This window comes from Mustela putorius, unplaced genomic scaffold (genome assembly GCF_011764305.1).
Source record: "Mustela putorius furo isolate JIRA1106 unplaced genomic scaffold, ASM1176430v1.1 tig00003834_pilon_pilon_pilon, whole genome shotgun sequence".
Taxonomy (NCBI): Eukaryota; Metazoa; Chordata; class Mammalia; order Carnivora; family Mustelidae; genus Mustela; species Mustela putorius.
The window spans coordinates 24,210,092-24,228,567 of NW_025421987.1; the positions used below are offsets into that span (position 1 = coordinate 24,210,092).

General features: G+C 37.7%; 1 protein-coding gene across 4 annotated transcripts in view; it reads left to right on the top strand.

Moving 5' to 3' along the window:
• EPHA6 (EPH receptor A6) overlaps positions 1-18,476 on the top strand; it is an 887,146-nt gene that overhangs the window by 842,686 nt on the left and 25,984 nt on the right. For all 4 annotated transcript variants that reach the window (XM_004773009.2, XM_004773010.2, XM_045088243.1 and 1 more), the window contains one exon: positions 11,310-11,459. In XM_004773009.2, the coding sequence (XP_004773066.1) occupies positions 11,310-11,459 (150 nt within the window). The remainder of the gene's footprint in view (positions 1-11,309; positions 11,460-18,476) is intronic.

The window sequence follows — 18,476 nt, forward strand, 5'->3', positions numbered from 1 at the left end:
ACGGTAGAGAACAAAGGGAAGAGAACAGGTTGAGAAGAATGCACAGAGGATGTAAGAAAGGGCCAGGAGACATTTAAGGTAAAAATGGGACTCATAGAAATGCAGGTTGATCTCTTAAAAAGCCCCACTCCACAACTAGATAGGCCCTCTGTTATTTTTTTAAATTTATTTTTTATTTATTTTCAGCATATCAGTATTCATTGTTTTTGTACCACACCCAGTGCTCCATGCAATCCGTGCCTTCTCTAATACCCATCACCTGGTTCCCCCAACCTCCCACCCCCCCACCACTTAAAACCCCTCAGATTGTTTTTCAGAGTCCATATACACTATGGAGTATTATGCCTCCATCAGAAAGGATGAATACCCAACCTTCGTAGCAACATGGACGGGACTGGAGGAGATTATGCTGAGTGAAAGAAGTCAAACAGAGAGAGTCAATTATCATATGGTTTCACTTATTTGTGGAGCATAACAAATAGCATGGAGGACATGGGGAGTTAGGAGAAGGGAGTTGGGGGAAATTGGAAGGGGAGGTGAACCATGAGAGACTATGGGCCCTCTGTTATTTAAAACTTTGCCACTGGCTTGTGATATTTGAAGATGATAGAGATCATGCCTTTTTTCATGCTACTTGCAGCCAAGTACCTCCAGATTCTGTCATTCAGCATTCCAGATATGTCCTCCAGAGCCATCTGCTGTCCACAATGAATTAGGCTTCAAAACCCAAGTGATATACTGAAGCCTGAACAAAATAAGCTGAAAGCTTATTTTATAAGTATTGCTTCTCCAAAATGTATTCACTGGGAAAATCTGCTATAAAACAGTAGACCTTTCAATCTGCTTGGTATGATGCATGATTGCACATACTTACTGCAGGTGATTCTGCAAGAAATAAAAGTAATTTAATTTTTTTATTAGACATTCAATATACAAGTCAAAATAGAGGTTGAGGACCCCCATCATCACCTATACTTACAAAATTAAAAGAATTTATTTGCACTTTTTACCATGTGATTCAGAGCTTTGAGCCACAACAAAATTAGAGTGAAAACAAAACAAAAATCAATCAAATCAAAGTGTATATAATTTTGCATAGAGAAATAGGGATGCATCCGAAATCATAAAATCCTGTGCCTTTCAACTCTGTTCCTTCTGAAGAGATGCCCTGGCCTCTTTGTCTTACTAGTCAAACTCCTAGTTATTTTAAATTCTTCCCAAAACTTACCTCTGTTATTTCACCCTTTTGCTTCTTCCCATAGTCGTCCCAGCAGCTGATCCTCCTTTTTTTTTTTGGTCAAATGAATCTAGTATAGACTTCTGTTAGAGCCCTGACCCTTTGTGCTGCCATTATTTGTTTACATCGAAGTCTCTCCTACTGTAACATGATCTCACTGAGGACAAGGAGGATGTCTCTGTGACTCAAAAGCCTGGCATGTGAGATTTGTTAAAAAAAAAAAAAACTTTTTTGACCAAAAAAAGAACAAGAAAATGAATGAATGAGTAAATGAAAGCCACCACTGACCTTCAGTCCTCTCTGAGTGAGGCCCTTTATAAACTGAAAATTCAGATTGGGAAATTGCCCTTTCATCTTTTCCTTACCATTAAGCAAGTTCATAATAATGACTAAGAAGGAGCTAAAAAGTGAAATTTGAATTCCCCTTATACAGTATGGTTCTGAGACTGTGCTTTTCATGTCACATCATTTCCCTAATTCATCTCATCCTGTTGTCCCCTCAGCAAATACTCATTAAATTCTATCATAATCATAGCACCATGCTAAATACCATAAAGTAGATTATAAAGAAGAATAAAAGACCCTCCAAGATTGTTATAACCTTTCTGGGAAGACAGTACAATTTAAAAATCCAGATCATACATAGTACACAGAAGGTACCTGATGCTAAGTACCAAATGAGCGAGGCAGACAGTGGGTGTTACAGGCAGGCATAAGAGGAACAATCACTTTAGTGATGAACAAAATAGAAGCTAAGGAAAACACTAACAAGACAGCATTCCACGTTGGAACAATGGAATCATTCCATGTTGGAATAATGGATGAAGGTTTGACTGTTTAAATTTCATCAACTAAGATGCTAAGGACGTAAGACAACTGTCCTCCATATTGTAATCAGTTCATCACAAATTTAAAACTTACTCAAAATAATAGCATTTTAATAATTCTTTCAGCCAAAGTCTAGTTTCTAAATAGATTTATCTGTATAAACATTTCTGGTATTTCCAGGTCCAGGTACTTCCTTTTCTCAAGTTCTTACCCATCTTTGGGTGTGAGCCCCTCAGCCCCAACCTTTCCATGGAGTAAAGCTTCCTCAGTCATTCAGAAGATTGTGCCCTCTCCTCTGTTAAGTATCTGGTCCCAAATAGACTGCCTCTAAAGATGTCATTATGTCACCTTGTCTCCCCTCTTTGGTTTATGCTCAGAGCTAACCTTTTTGACAATGGGCAATTTGAGGTCACAGGGCTGCCCTGAACTGATGTATCACAACATTTGATGAGACAGTGGCAAGAGAAGACCTGTTTCTCAAATCTGTTCAAAGTGTGGGCCTGTCACAAGAGTCAGATTTAATGGATAAGCCGCTTGTGGGCATAAAGATGATGCAGGAAGCCACCGAGCACAGAACTAACCCTTTTTGTCTATGTTTCCTTAGACAGAAGTGGAGGTTGTCCCTTCTGTTTTAACTCACTAAGGTATTCACATATTAACAAATCATGGGATATTAAAACTTCACAAGAGCTACAAAATCACATGGTCCAACACCCTCAATCTTCAGAGACTCTGTAACTTGTCCAACACCACACAACAAATTAGTGGGTGGCGGGGAGAGGGTTTAGAAGACACACATTTGGCTCCAAAGTCACTTTCTCTCACTATATTGTACATTCTCCTTCTAAAGGAGTTTATGAGAATCACCACTGTGTATGCCCTAGGGCCTTCTACACTTTCTCCATCCTCTTTGAATATTTGTTTTCAAACAAGAGTGTAAGTAATGCTAGTATAAAAATAGATATACCTCATTTTATGTAGTCCCTTTTTCTAAAATTTGGGATCTGAATTTTTTCCCAAATGCATAGTATCAGATTATGGAGGTAGATAGAAAGCATAAGTTTTTTTTTTTTAATTTTACTTATTTTTTTTGACAGAGAGGGACACCACAAGAGAGGGAACACAAGTAGAGGGGAGTAGGAGAGGGAGAACAGCCTTCTGGCGGAGCAAGGAGGCCAGTGTGGAGCTGTACCCTAGGACCCTGGGATCATGACCTGAGCCAAAGGCAGAGACTTAATGACTAAGCCACCCAGGAGCCCCAGTGGCATAAGTATTAATCACTGCCTGTTATTAGTATTATTCTTATAGGGCAACTTGGTAAGAAAGCAAAGTATTGACTCTTTAGTGGTATACATCAATTTGAGGCCATTCAGATAAAAATTCTTTATAGATATTGGTGTTATATACATGAAGAACTGTATTATTTTACATATTAATTAGCATTTAATGTATTAAGTATCTCAGTATTAATGGCCCAAATAATCTTTTACTCTCCTTAATGATTTATGTGGTACATTTTTTAGAACTAGTACTTCTGCATTAATATCCATACGTCTTTGCCATAAGTAGTATAGACGAGAAGCTTAAGAAAATTTTGTTAAAATACACTGCAGAGGGAACAGAGTAGTAGCCAGTCTTCTGTATAGCTGGATTCAAAAGAAAAAATAAGAGAGATGGATAGGCGAGAAAAGATGAAGGGTAGCATGCTACTGTCCAGGAAGGGAGGAATAGGATTTTTCACTCTATTAATATCCACTATCCCCTTCAGACCTTACCATACAGTATATTCACAAAACCATAATGAATGATAGGTTGTCTTGAAAAAAAACTACCTCTAGTGTCAGTGGTATTTAAGTCATCTATACTCAGACACAATGGCAATCCTCATAATAATGTATATGTTTAATTCTAGCACATTACAGTAACATTTTGTCCTACTTTATCTGCCTTATAGGATGGCATAGAAAATCTAATTTAACAGATGTCCCCCAGAACAGTGTTATTCACTTAATGATGTAGCACCTATGTTCTCATCGAAAGAGAGTAAGTACTGAGAAATAGGTGGCAATGAATTATTTTCAGGAGCAATTTAGGAGGAAGCAGGTGAAAAGGATTCTAATTCTCGAGGCTTTGAATAGCACGATAAGCACTGTTTTATTACGGGAACAAAAAAAAATTAGCATTCACTGAGCTGTTTATGCATTTAGACAATGAATAAAAATGTAGTATAGTTCCAGGTAGATCATGTGAGGAGAGGAGAATGAGAAAGTCTTTCCTTCCGTAGTTAGGGATGTTTTTAGAGAGTAGAAAACAAAACTGGCGACATAGCTATTCCTGTTTATTTGAAATCGTTTCTCATTTGGTCCTATTCTTTATGAAAAACGTGGTCTAAATAAATTTCAAAAGTAGTTCATTGTTCATTTCATAATCAGAAAAGGAGGTTGCATTGAAGTTTGAGTTGGGGAGGTGAGACAGCACTGCCTACAGTGGCCAGGAAGATAATGGAAATAGGGCAAGTGTGTCTGAAGAAGATTCAGTGAGATGGTGGAGTGGTGGGGCTCTGTTTAAAGGCATTTAGAGACTCTAGGGGGAAGAAAAAAAACTTAGCCATGGAAAATCCAATTGTATGTCCATTTCAGCTCAAAGCTAAACAGTTGGTTAGCTCTGGATTCAGTAAAATCCAAGACCCTAAGACCTCAGTGAACACCCACACAAAGGTCCTTGGCACAGGGAGTGAAAGCCCCGAACATGAAACAACTGTTAGGAAATCTTTGTCTTAGATAAAGGTATTAAAATGGCTGTTTCATATTTGTGGCCTAAAACAACGCTATTTACTACAAATTTTTAAAGCACTTATCTTCCTATAAAAAATTGGTTATTAAGAACCAATGACTTATATTTTTAAAATACTATGCAAGAAGGGTCTTCTGCTTACAGCACGAGTGTCTCAACCTGGCATCTAGAATCATATGTTCCTGATGCAGCATGGTGTGTGTGTGTGTGTGTTTTTTTCTAGGGGCACTCATGAGGAGAGAAGGTTTGTAATTTACCCCCTGTATCAAACCCCACAAAGAGAAGAGAAACACTCGGGAAAAGGCAAGAAATCCTTTGAGAATCATTATCAGGCAGATCCAGCTGTAGGCAGAAATCTGGCTGCCAACATTTAGCCATAGATAATGTTCTTTGATGACAGAATTATACCCATGAAAGAATGAGATGAATAAGATATATCTTCAGTCTCAGAAGGGCGCTGGTGGTGCACTGGCAGGAAGCTAGGCATAGAACAGAACGCACTGAACCAAAATAGATTTCCTCAAACTGGACAAGACAAGTCTAAATTATAAGAACTGAGTCAGAGCTTGTCTACCAACGATTGATTTGTTGCCTCTGGCTCCTAAAAGCTCTTGTGTGAGGAGACTATCTTGAGCCTGACACTCTAAGGGGTAGGCTAGTGACTCCAGATAAGAAAACTGGTATGCTGATATGGGCTGGAGTCACCAAGCAGGTCCAAAAAATATGAGATATGTTAAGTGCATAAATTAAAGAGACAAGTAACATTTCCAGAATGCCTACCATATGTTGGCAGCTAAGAGGGACTTCATGTATATTATCTCATTTAATCCACTTAATAAATGTTATCTAGAAATCTATAAGAAGATTTATCCTTTGTGACTACAGATGAATTTGTTCCATCCTAGTCCTCCATCTTTCTTCAAAGGACAGATATTATCCTCCTATTTCAGAAAAGGATAAAACTTCACACAGTACCAAAGTTGTCCTAGATCAGGAAACTTCAATGAAGGAGGGAAGTACACATCCCTCAGAGAGGGAATGGGGATATATTTTTAAAAAGACTTACACAATATAATGTAGTTGTACATAATGATATTATGATTGGTTGAGTTGGGAATACAAACTAGAAAGAGATGCTCAGAGATGGACTTACCTCTCAAGATGAGTAATTCTCAAGAGAAAAAATAACCCCCCTGTGAGGGTTGGGTTGTCTGTATAACTAGCATGTGAGAGAGTGATTTGCTCTGACTTCCTAGGACACCATACTGAATTAAGGTGGAAGTCCTCAGAATGCTAATTCCTCCACCATAGCTTCCCAAACCAGACCACCACTGCCACAGGTAATCCCCACTGACAAGAACTTTTCGTGTAAAATGACCTTTCAGCAAACAAATTAATGCCTTTCATCTGACCTCAATAAGTGTCCGTATAATGAGTTTTCCAAATAACCAGTGGTTGCTCATTAAGTGTATTTTAACCCATTAAGAGTAAAAAGCAAAAAGGGGGAAAAGTCAATATCCAGGTTTCGTGCCTTTCTAATATGTATTTTCATACCCCTGCCTTCTTAAACTAAAAGTGATTACGTTATTTTTTACCCTTCCTTACTACTCAGGATGATCCCTGTGACCATTAATGACTTGTCTGGGATGTGAAACATGAGTGTGCTTATCTCCACTACTGTCTGTCATCAGGCTATCTGTCTACATAGACTAGGAAAAAACTCAGATGGCCCATCTACTCAGTTTAATGGGAGCCAAGAAACTGCAGGCACATATTAAAACCCACTAGAGTTTATTATTTTATGATGATCAAGAAATTAAAAATAGAACTTCCCTATGATCATCAATTCAAATCCCTTCATTTTCCAGATCTGAAATATAACTCAGAGTTAAGATTTGCCTGAAGTCACACAATAGATTGTAGAAGACTTTCATCTCATAAAGAAAAATATTTAGTTAGAATTGCCATTAAAAATTTCTTAAATTAATCTTTAAGCATAGTATATATGTTTTCTGTAGTGTAATTCTTATATTCCTTGAAGTTTGGGTACCACTGAGGCAGATCAAGGAAAAAAGAAAAAGAAAAAGGCAGATTGCTGTCTATTCGAACCATTTGCCTTTAAGATAACCATCAAACCCAATGCGTGAGAAATGGAGAGAGATTTAAGTGTTCTTGTTTCTTAGTGGAGGGTTTCTATTTGGTTTCAGAACTAAGCCTTTGTAACCTTACTATATTTCCATTGATTGTCTCCTCCGCTGAAGATTAGAGGATCAGGTTCTAAACCTCAGATGTTAAATACAACCATAATACAAGATAGAGGGTGTACAGGTATAATACAAGGCTCCTAGTTGTTTCTTCAGCGCTTTTCCTGCTGTGACCCCATTTTAGACAGCAAGCTCTGCATAGGACTTAAAAAACAGGAAAAATCTTCTCAGTAGCCATCCAGATCCAGACCCAGTTTGCTTACTTCCTGTTTCTCCTTTGTTCCCTCAGTGATTAAGCTCTTGGCATAAGGGAAGTGCCAGCAACTGGAGAAAACTTTAGAGTTACATTCAGTCATTTTGATTAGCATCATTGGTAACTTTTTTTCCCTTCATAAACATATGGTAAAGCAACATGTAATGTTCCAATGATTGTGATTTCAAATCTAAAGTACTATTTGTTCATTCCTGAAACCTGAAACAAACATCTGGTGGTTAATGCTTTGAGAAAAAAGTAATTTAGTGCATTACCTCTGTCTATGATTCAAGATCATGGGCAAAAATAAGTAGCTGAGATTAAGCCACATGTTTGTTGGTCCATTCAATTAAAAAAAAAAAAAGGAAAAAAGCTAAGCTTCCGTGTTTCCTCTAAAATAGGAAGGGGGATAGAGACCGCGCCATAATTGCAAGGACCTCTTCCTTTCAGGCTTATCTTGCGCTTAGATATACTCTGTCTATACCCTCCCACTAGAAAAAAAAACAAGATTTGAAAGCTTCCTTATCTTTATTCCATACATGTTCAGAATTACTGAAGTCCGTACATACTGTCAGGTTCATGTTACCATGCATTTTTATAAATTAGAATTATATCCCTACCTTAGCACTTCTGTGATAATTTTTTCATCTTCAAGATTTATTCTAGGGGTGCCTGGGTGGCTTAGTGGGTTACAGCCTCTACCTTCAGCTCAGGTCATGATCTCAGGGTCCTGGGATGGAGCCCCGCATCAGGCTCTCTGCTCAGTGGGGAGCCTGCTTCTCCCTCTCTCCCTGCCTGCCTCTCTGACTACTTGTGATTTCTGTCTGTCAAATAAATAAATAAAATCTTAAAAAAAAAAAAAAAAAGATTTATTCTAGCTCTCACTTCCCATTTCAAGATGGCTCTTGGCATAGAATTTGAAATAGAGATGTACTGTCCATTTTGCAGTGTTGCTCCTCCTAGATAAAAATCTTTCTTTCTTTCTTTCTTTATTTTTTCTTTCTTTCTTTCTTTTTTCCTTTATAAGAGTGGTGTTATCAGTCGGCTAGGGCTACCATTAACAAAATATCAGAGGCTGGCTGGCTCAGGCAATAAAAATTTACTTTTCAGAGTTCTGGAGGCTCAATATCCAAAATCAAAATGTGGGCAGGTTTGGCTTCTCCTGAAATTTCTCTCCTTAGCTTGCAGATGGCCATCCTCTTGCTGGGTCCTCACATGGCCTTTTCCCTACGCCTACACACCTCTGGTGTCTCTCTTCATCTTCTTAGAAGGACGGTAGCCATACTGGTGTAGGGCCCACCCTTATGACCTCATTTAACTTTGATTACCTCTTGAAAGACCCTACCACCAAGTACAGTCACATTGAGGTTTAGGGCTTCAAAATATGAATTTTGAGGAAACACAATTCAGTCCATAACAGATAGAAATGCTATTAATCAAATATTCTGTAATATCTTCTCCTCACAGGAAAAAAATAAAATCTTAGGAAAGGGGAAAGGTTATTATTTACAGGTGATATCAACCCACATGAAGTATAAATGTATATGTGAATCACTTATATGAGGTATCATTTATAAGAGAATGCACCTAAAATAACCCTTAACTGTATTTTTTTAGCCTGCCTTAATAGAACTCACAAAGATTTAGCAAAGGAACAGTCCCAGCAGATTAGCAATTCACACTTCTACACATTGTTTGCTGGAGAGACAAAGAAAGATCCAGAGTCAGAAATGTCAAACAAGACTGCTGCTCTTACATCTGTTCTGAAGTCAACTACAAATTTGGTCTTTATTCTCTGCAACTGAGGCTTCCATATTAGAACAAACCTGAGCCTGACTTAAGCGGCTTCAAAATGCAGAGCTACAGGACCAAGGTGCTTTAGCCACAAATAGGCCATAAAACAAAGGCTGCTAGAGGGCTGGTACACAAACACGAGTCAGAGTGTCCTTGTCTCCTCAAGAAGTATAGACCACGCAGGTTTGTTTTTTTTAGAACACTAACGTTGTGTTGGATCATTTACAATATTTCCATTTACAATATTTCCATTTCTGGATTATTTTTTCGTGTTCTGTGATTGGATTGCTTGGTTTAGTAAATAAAAATATAGGATGCCCAGTTTGAATTTGAATTTGAATTTCAGAGAAACAGTGCATTTTGATTTTTAGTGTAAATGTCTCATGTAATATGTGGGACGTCCTTACACACAAAAATATATTCCTTTATGGGACATACTTCGACAACAACAACAAAAAAAGTATTTACCTGAAGTTATTTACCTGAAATTCAGTCTAACTGTGGGTCCTGCATTTGACCTGGCAATTCTACTCTGGGTTTAGAAATGAATCCTCCTCTTGCAACTCCCTTCCCCTACCGATCACCCTCTTAAACTACTAGCACTGACTTTGTAAATTTAATTTCCCGGCCTTAACGTGGTACTGCCACGAAGCGTAAACACCCCAGACTTCAGGCTTCTAGTTTCCTCGCATTATATTACGATGAAATATGATTATAAGATGCCCAGGGTTAAAACATTAAAGTTCGTTTGGCCCAGCTTTTCCTCCCCGATGAAGTATTTACAACTTTATATCAATACCCCATAATGCTATTATAATAACGTTAGTAGACATGTATTTAATAATGTGGAGAGGAATCTCCTAATCTCTAAACCCTGTATTCGGTCACTCACCTGTAAAATCAGGGGAATGAATTTAAAGTATTATCCTCAAGGTCCCTTGCCTAAAGTCTTTAAGATGAGGATTCCATTAATGCACTCATTTGCCTGGTGAACCCAATTATTCCCATTTCGGATGCATCGCTTTTCTCTTCAAGTAAGTAATCTAATGCTTAGATTACTTTAAAAAAAAAAAAAAATGCTTCACCTTTTAAAGGTGTCAGACCCAACTTCCTCAAGGGCCAGAGAATGCACTCTCTATCGCCTCCCACCCCCGCTCACCCTGACACCGGACTTTGGGAGACGTGGGTAATGAGATGATGTGGAAGTGCGGCTATTGATGAGGCAATTCCATCCTGGAGCTTTCTGACAGTTAAAGATCTGCGCTGCCTGCAGAAGCTTACAACGCGAAGCCAGAAAATGCTGTCCGGGCACAGCTCGTTGTTCTCTTCCGCCATCTAGTGGCGACAGCGGTGCTCTCTCCCCGCTCGACTTGCTGTTCAGAGCTACAAAAATTTCAAAGATTGTACATCAAATGGATGAATTGTTTTGTTCTTGTCATTACAGTAAAAAGGATTTATAGAGTGTTTTGAGAGATAAAGTGTAATAAATGCTGATAAAAAAATAAGTATAACACAATAGCGGGCTTTAATACCTGACCAATATAGATTAAATTCATGCTATTTCATCTCTTTAATATGTTCAAATGTGAAAGGGAACACTGAAGAACTAGAATATAATCTGGCCTAAAGTGTTCCAAAGAAGAACTACCCTTCTCAGGTGCCCTTGTATAATGTTAAAGGATTTTTTAATTTAAAGTAAATATAATCATAGATAAAAAGGAAAGAGGGAAAGTCCTGATAAATATTGAACCGCAGAGAATGTCTCAGTTCTGCATTTAACCATTTATCTTCAATTAACTTAGAAGTTATTCTCATTATTATTTATACATGTAATACAATGTTTAATGAATGTTGAATGATATTTAGTTTTAATGTTCTATAATCCAGAACTTTCTTCAAATGGCACGATAGTGAGTTTAATTGTGTGAATCTAAAGTGAAAATAAATTTCCCCAATGAATGAAATAAAGTATTTCTGAAGTGTGACTTATTTCCCATTAAAGTTGCTAGCACTGAATAATTATTATAGGAAAAAATATTTCTGACATTTAACATTATTCTTATTCTCTTATTTTTATTTAAAATGCCAATGCTATCACGCAGTATTTAGATCTTTCTAACAAAAGTTATTTAATTGGACTGCCATTTCATTTTTTAATACACTTGTGAGTCAGCTGAGAAATTTCCAATTTGTTTTCCAGGGTGGGAAAATTCCCATAAGGTGGACGGCCCCAGAAGCTATTGCCTACAGAAAATTCTCCTCAGCAAGTGACGCGTGGAGCTATGGCATTGTCATGTGGGAGGTCATGTCCTATGGAGAGAGACCTTATTGGGAAATGTCTAACCAAGACGTAAGTGCCATCAATAGTTAAACTGCCATTTTGTGAGTATAAACACGTTAACTCTGAGGAGTAAATATGTCTTTTGCCCTCACTCAGATTAGCCCTTCTCTTCCTGAGAGTTGTTCAGGGTCTGTGGCTGAGTTTAAGAAGCTAAGTAACCTTTCACTCTGAGCTGTACTGCATGTCACAGGGGCCAGCTGATGGGCTTTGTCGCATGATCCCTGATCCACATCTTACATTCGAGACTCCTACACACGTTGCTCCTACACACATGACTGTGCTAATGCAACGGTCTTGACCTACAAAATAATGTTTACCTTTCATTTCTTCCTGAGGGCAATGTAATCTGCCACTGTAAAAAGCAAATTAATTTAAACTAAATAATACTTAGAAGAAAAAGAGCAAGTACTTTTAGGCAATGTATTATCAGTATGAAATTTGATATGATCCTTTTGAGATATATGACCCTTTATGCAATTTCTTTTGTTCCTGTTTTACCTGTAAAAATTACCTTGGTGATTAATAATATTATACAACAAGAAAGTCAACACACATGTGATCTCTATGACCTCCGAAGAGATAACAACAGTAGTCAGGAAATATAAGTACCTGACAATGCCAATAAGTATACTGTTAGAACTGAAAATAGATTTTAATTTCACACTTTCTCATCTCAGAATTTGTGGACTTTGTCCACTCATTTACCTTCCTCAATGCTAATGGGAGCTCACCTCTAATGTGCTTCTGGATGTTCACAGTTAAAAAAAAAAAAAAGGCAATTTAATCATAGAAAACCCCTATACATACTCAGACTAAATCTATTTTCACATCTCTTTTTGTTGCTGTTGTTGTTTCTGTTTTTCCCAGTCATTTGCTTGGGCATTCCATCCATACCTCCTACCTCATTCATTATTCCATCCCAACCTCAAGTTGTCCAAGGATCTAAAGGACTTACTGAGTAACAAACACAGTTTTAATACCAGGAATGGAGAAGACTGGATTTGCTCACCATGGTGATTGTTTCTCCCTGCCAGACAGTGTGATTTTTGAAGCTGAGTCCTACTCAGTCTATGGGGACCTGTTGACTCTGGAGAATGCCGGTCTAGAAACCTACATGGCAGCAAGTTTGAGGTCACACACACTGTTCAATCATTGCTCTCCAATGAGCATCATCGAAACACAGCCCATGTGGGTAGGTCCCGCAGTGCATCTGCCCTTAAGTATAGACTGTGCCCTAACCCGTGACCTCGGCTCAACTCCCAAAACTTAAAGACTTTTGGATGCAGGTCATCTACCAAGAGTCTACTATTCTTCAGGGAATTTTATTTGAAGGACCTCATTGCTCTTTTCTGCCACTGGGCCTTGTTTGGAGCAACTTGTGATCGCCAGTCCAGTTCTTCTTAAAACTGAATATCAGAAGCAGAAATTTGCCCCTTTAATCCTGAATGGAACTAATTTTTTTTAAAAAACCCATTATCCATGGTAATGGAAGCCCTGCATTCAGTCACCATAGTTCCTGCTCTGCTCTAAGCTCAAAATAATGCTTGCCTACTTATCCTACTTTCTCATGACTAAAATAGGCCACTCAAGCAAATCTCCAGAATAAAAAATCCTTTTCCCAGTGAGTAAGTCTCCACTGCACAGAAGAGCCCTCACTTCAAGTGCCATCTTTCATTAGTATCCCATTTAGTCCTTAACCAGTTCCCCTAGCAGACTTCAAATAAAAAATGCCCAATTCATAGGCTCCAAACACTACAAACAATATACCCTTACGGATAAAAAGTTCTCAGGCATTCACAGCTGACATATATTTGTTTGCGCATTATGTACAGTACTACCATACTAATATATTCATTTGTTCATTTAAAAATATTTATTGGGTGCCTTCTCTGTTCTAGGAACTAGAAATAGAACAGATAAGAAATGTTATATCTGGAAGGGACCAAAAGATTATCTAGTCCAGCCCAAGTCCAACATACTTGTGAAATTGAGGTATACAAATGTGACATGATTCCCCTAGAATCATATAGCTAACAATTTGATGGTGATCTTAGAGGACATGCTAATAACCTTCTAGAACAAGACATGGGCAAGAAAAAGAGAGGAGGAAATAACTGCTTCTTTTTTGGTTTGGTTTACAGTCCATGTAGCTCCCTATGTAGCCAGTGATGTCTAGTCTTCATGGAGCTCACCCTCCAGCAGAAGGAAGATAGACTGTAAACAAAGTCAGAAGTGAAAGACGTAGTATCATAACATGATAATCCCTGCTTTGGGGGAAAAGAACATAAAAAGGGAATAAAAAATGCAAAGGGTTTGATTTTGAATACATTATGTACAGTGCCAAATATGTTCATCAAAGTCATTTTTGTGTGGTCATAAAGTCATAATTAGTTATTCTTTGTAAACATTTATAAATAATCTTTCTTATAGTAGAATGAGATAAATAAATGTAAAGAGAAATTCCATTATTTTTCCTGCCTCTTGAATTACCATCTTACCAGCTAGGGTACACTGTACTGCCAATTAAGTATCCCTGGCTATCATTATGTGGACTATAATTCAACAATAAAAGCCCACTTAATTTTCAAAGTGCCTCAGCTTCATGACCAATAAATATAATAAAAGGACTGGGTTAGGTGATTTTTACTATCCCTTTTAACAATAATAAGCTATGATTTTTAACATCTCTGGAGAAATTATCATAGTTGTGTCGACAAGGGAATGATCCAGGTGGTTCTTTTCTGAAGTTCAGGACATTCCAGAATCTCTGAGGAGGTGACAAGAAGGAGACAGGACTTCCACAGAACAGAGCGGGTACATGTTTAAGATACCACAGCACAAGCCAGATTTTTTGGAGAGCAGCCTCTGAGGGGAAAATGTCCAAATGTGTAATTTCCAACATAGACGACCATGTAAATCGTTCTTAATTGTTGCCTAGAGGGTTCCCAACTCTGTTGCCGACCCTTCCCTTCTCGGATCTTGCCTAACAGCTTACCCAGCCATTCTGGCCATGGTTATTGATTATCTGTGGCCAAGATGATCATTTAGAGAATAATTCTGTCTATTAGACCTCATTTGGCCACAGAGACTATATCTGGAACCAGAAGAAGCTGTTGCAGCCAGTAATTGACTCCCAACATTAAGGCTATTCTCATTTGTTCAGGATTGCCAATGCCCGCAGCACAGGGCTGAGCCTGAGTGCTCCTTCCACCCAGAGCTTGACTGTTTTTTGAGGACCAGGTAGAAACTAAGCTGGAAATTTTCATCATCTCTGAGTGGTTACCAAAAAGTATCCAAGCAAGAATCTAAAAATAAGAGAACAAAAGCTTCTGGGTGGGAAAGGGATTCAAACTCTTGAGGTCCTCAGATCAATACAAAACCAGAGGAAAGTGGTAAGAGCTGAAATCTTTTATGTATCTTGTGACTATTTTTTGCTGCTGCTGTAAGGAGTTGAAATTCTGTGTAGCTTAACATATTGGAAGTCAGCATATCTGTGATGGATCCTGTAACCAGAATTTCTGTTTGGAAGCAGAAATAGCTTAATCAAAACTTTCCCAGCTGCTCCTCTCCAAATACCAGTTATTCCCTGTTTGTTCTACATTTCTCATTTATTTGGTCAAAGTATTGTCTTTTGTTTGCCAAGGTGCATTTTAAATAAGGAAAGTAATATTTTGGACAATAAAAATCCAACTATGTTCTTTTTGAATATTTTATACTTTTACTACATTTTGTGAGTTTAAGCTGTGGGCTTAGTTAAATACAGAATGCTAACGTGTTTTATGATTTTAAATGAGTTCAGGAAATTTCAGAACGTTTTTATGAAATAGTCTCTCTATTCTGTAGACCATGGCATATTTTATTACAGTGAACAATTCTGAGTTTGTAGAATCTGTTTTAGTGAATAATATAATGAGTTTCCCACAGGTCAGTAGTATTGTACATTAGGGAAAGAAAATGAGAAAAGAGTAGACAAGATTAGACCATAAAAGAACTTACAAACATAACAGCAGGTGCCATCTGCTTAGCTAGTCAGCAGTTACTTATTAAACATGTGCCAGTCACTGGGCCAGGTATGCCTGTGGGGCGGGGATGGAAAAATAGAAACCCAGTCCCTGCTCTCAAGGAGGCCACTATGTAGGTGAGAAGGGGAACTTCTGATATTCCTGAGTCCTAGCCCTGCCCCCAAGAGAATGTGCATTCCTCAAGGGTAGTCCTCATGCCTTCTTTTTTCTTTTTTCTTTTTATTTTTTTTAAGATAGAAACAACACTGTGAATGGAGCATAGTTATTTTTTTTCCCAATATATGTCAGAAAAAGCATGCAAACTCTATTATTCAGCATTCCTTTGATTATAAATGACAGAAACTCAACCCAAACTAACTTGAGTAAAAAGATTTTTAAACATTTCATTCATGAGACTAAGAAGGTTAGTGGTGCTGCATCCCAGGGATCATGCAGGGTTTTTCGTGGTTCCCTAGATCTGTTGACCTAATTTTCTCCTACAGGGAATCATGCAGGGTTTTTAGTGGTTCCCTAGATCTGTTGACCTCATTTTCTCCTACAGCAAAGGTCCTCTTTGTTATACTCTTTATACTCCAAGGCTCAGCATTCCAGCTTGGCAACCTTGGCAGAATGAAACTTTTTTCCTCTGTGAAAACTCACATATGAATCCCAGAGAAGACTCTAGTTGGCTCTGTCAGGGTCCTGCCCAACCCTGAACCCAAACCAGGCCAGGGAAGTAGACATTGTGATTGACCCAGCTAGCTTTATGTACCAGCCTGTGCCTTCATAGGCAGATGAGCACTGTGATTGGCAGTTTCGCCATAACCACAGGCAGTGAGGGGGGAGGTCCCCCAAAAGAAAGCAATTGTGTTGCCTGAGATATACTATTGTGTCCTTTTTTGGTATAAATTTTTTTTTCAAGAGCAACTTTATTTACTGCAGTATCAAAACATTAACATCGTGCACCACCTTATTCTAGTGAGGCCTCTGGTATATCGGCAAGATCATGAGAGCTTTGGAGCAAGGTTTCTCAGCCTCAGAACTATTGGCATACCACATGTTGGGCTGAGTAATTCTTGGTTGTGGGGAGCTGCCTTGTACATTGTAGGGTGTTTTGAAGCATCCCCAGCCTTTACTTTACCCCTGAGATATCAGTATCGTCTTCCCAGACATGACAACCAAAAATGGCCCCAGACATTGGCCAGTCAGAGATGGGGTACAAAAATCACTGCCAGTGAAAAGCCACTGCTTTAAGGCTAGAAAGAGCTGGGTTCAAATCCCAGCTCCACAATTCACTGGCTGTGTTATCTTAGGCAAGTTGTTTAAGCTTTCTGAGATGCTATCCATAACAGGATTCAGAATACTCAACTGCAGGACTAGATAGTATATGTAAAACACCTGGTACCTAGAAGGTGTTTAATTAATCAAGTGTAATAATCATAGTTTCCATTTTCTGAGCCAAGTATTTTAGATTATTAGCTCATTTAATCTTCAAAATAATTATCTAAAATAAATACTATTATTACTACCATTTCTAGGTAAGAGCACTGAGGCTTTCCAGAAAATTTAAATAACTTACTCAAGGTTACTAGCTAGTTAATAGTAGAACTAAAGGTCAAGCCCCTTGGTTACTCCAAAGTACATGCTTTTACCCTCTAAGTTATACTGTAGAAGTCTAATATTCAAAGGAATCTCTATACTACAGAGGTTCTATATAATGAAATGAAAGCATCTTTAATTATGTATGCCAATCTGTCACAAGAGAAGTGTTTTTGTTTTCTATTAGCAAAAGAATGCAGATTGACTTGCTGTTGTTTGGAGCGACAAATCTTTTTTGTAATGTTCTGTGTCTGAATATTAAAAATTTATAAAATGTAACAAATTTATTACATTTCTCAAAAGCATATACAGCAGTCAGTTAAAATCAAATTCTAATGATGGAAAAATTAAGCCTACTACCAGAAACATGTCATAGACATGTTGAAGGTGTACAGCTCCTTGCTGTTTCCTAGCTTTCTTTCTTTTTTTTTTTAAAGGCATTGCTGGGTTATTTTTTATGTTATTTTCATCCAAGTTCAAGTAATTGTTGTTTATTATACAATGGAAGTACAATGTAATGCTAGGAACTATGCAAGTTCCAAAGATGACACCAAGGGCACCGCGGTTCTTCCAACACTTACACTGTATAATGTGCTTAACAGAAGAAAATGGAAGCAAAACATGAACAGTAGGCAACATTAAATAACCAAATCCCCACAGAGTTAATATGTAGGAAAAAAACTAATACCACATAAATGAAAGGCTACTTGGCTTGATCTAATGATCTAAACACAAAACCAGAGTCTTGGGTTTTGTTTTGCTTTGTTTTTTCCTTGACATGATGCTGTTTAAAAACAAAACGAAACAACAAAGACAAAAACAAACAAACACACACACACACACACACACAAACTTGAAGCAATTTGAAACCCAAATGTCTCATGGGTATGGTTTCATTTAGGCATATGCTACTAAGTTAGTTCATTTTTCCAAAAAAAGAGCCAGTATTAGAGAACATCTTGTTTGACACTTACTAGGAAACATAATGCTGCCTCAGTCTTTCTGAGGGGGTTATGCTCCTTAGTTTTCGAAAGCTTTTATAGAATAGTAAGTTTTGTTTTAGATTGCTTTCTGAAGCTTACATGAAGAAAAAAAATAGAGTTTATCTTCAGGGTTTTCTTTTTATAGGTCATGCAGTTGAAAAGAACCTTTTGACCTTATTGGAATTGATTTCTTTTTTCAAAAATTTATAAAGGAAGAAAATAACCTTTTACCCTATTTCTTGTTTGTCCTCATAATTCTATAACCTTTACAATTATAGGTCAGTATTTCAGCCAAGAATAGTGGATGGGTAGAATCCACTTACCTAGAAATGCAGTATGATTTTATGACTCAGAGAGTCCAGTCATTTCCAATTTTTGTCTCTGATTAGATTTTCCAAACTCTTCTTTATTATGTAATGGTCTTTGTGTAATGATCTGTGTAA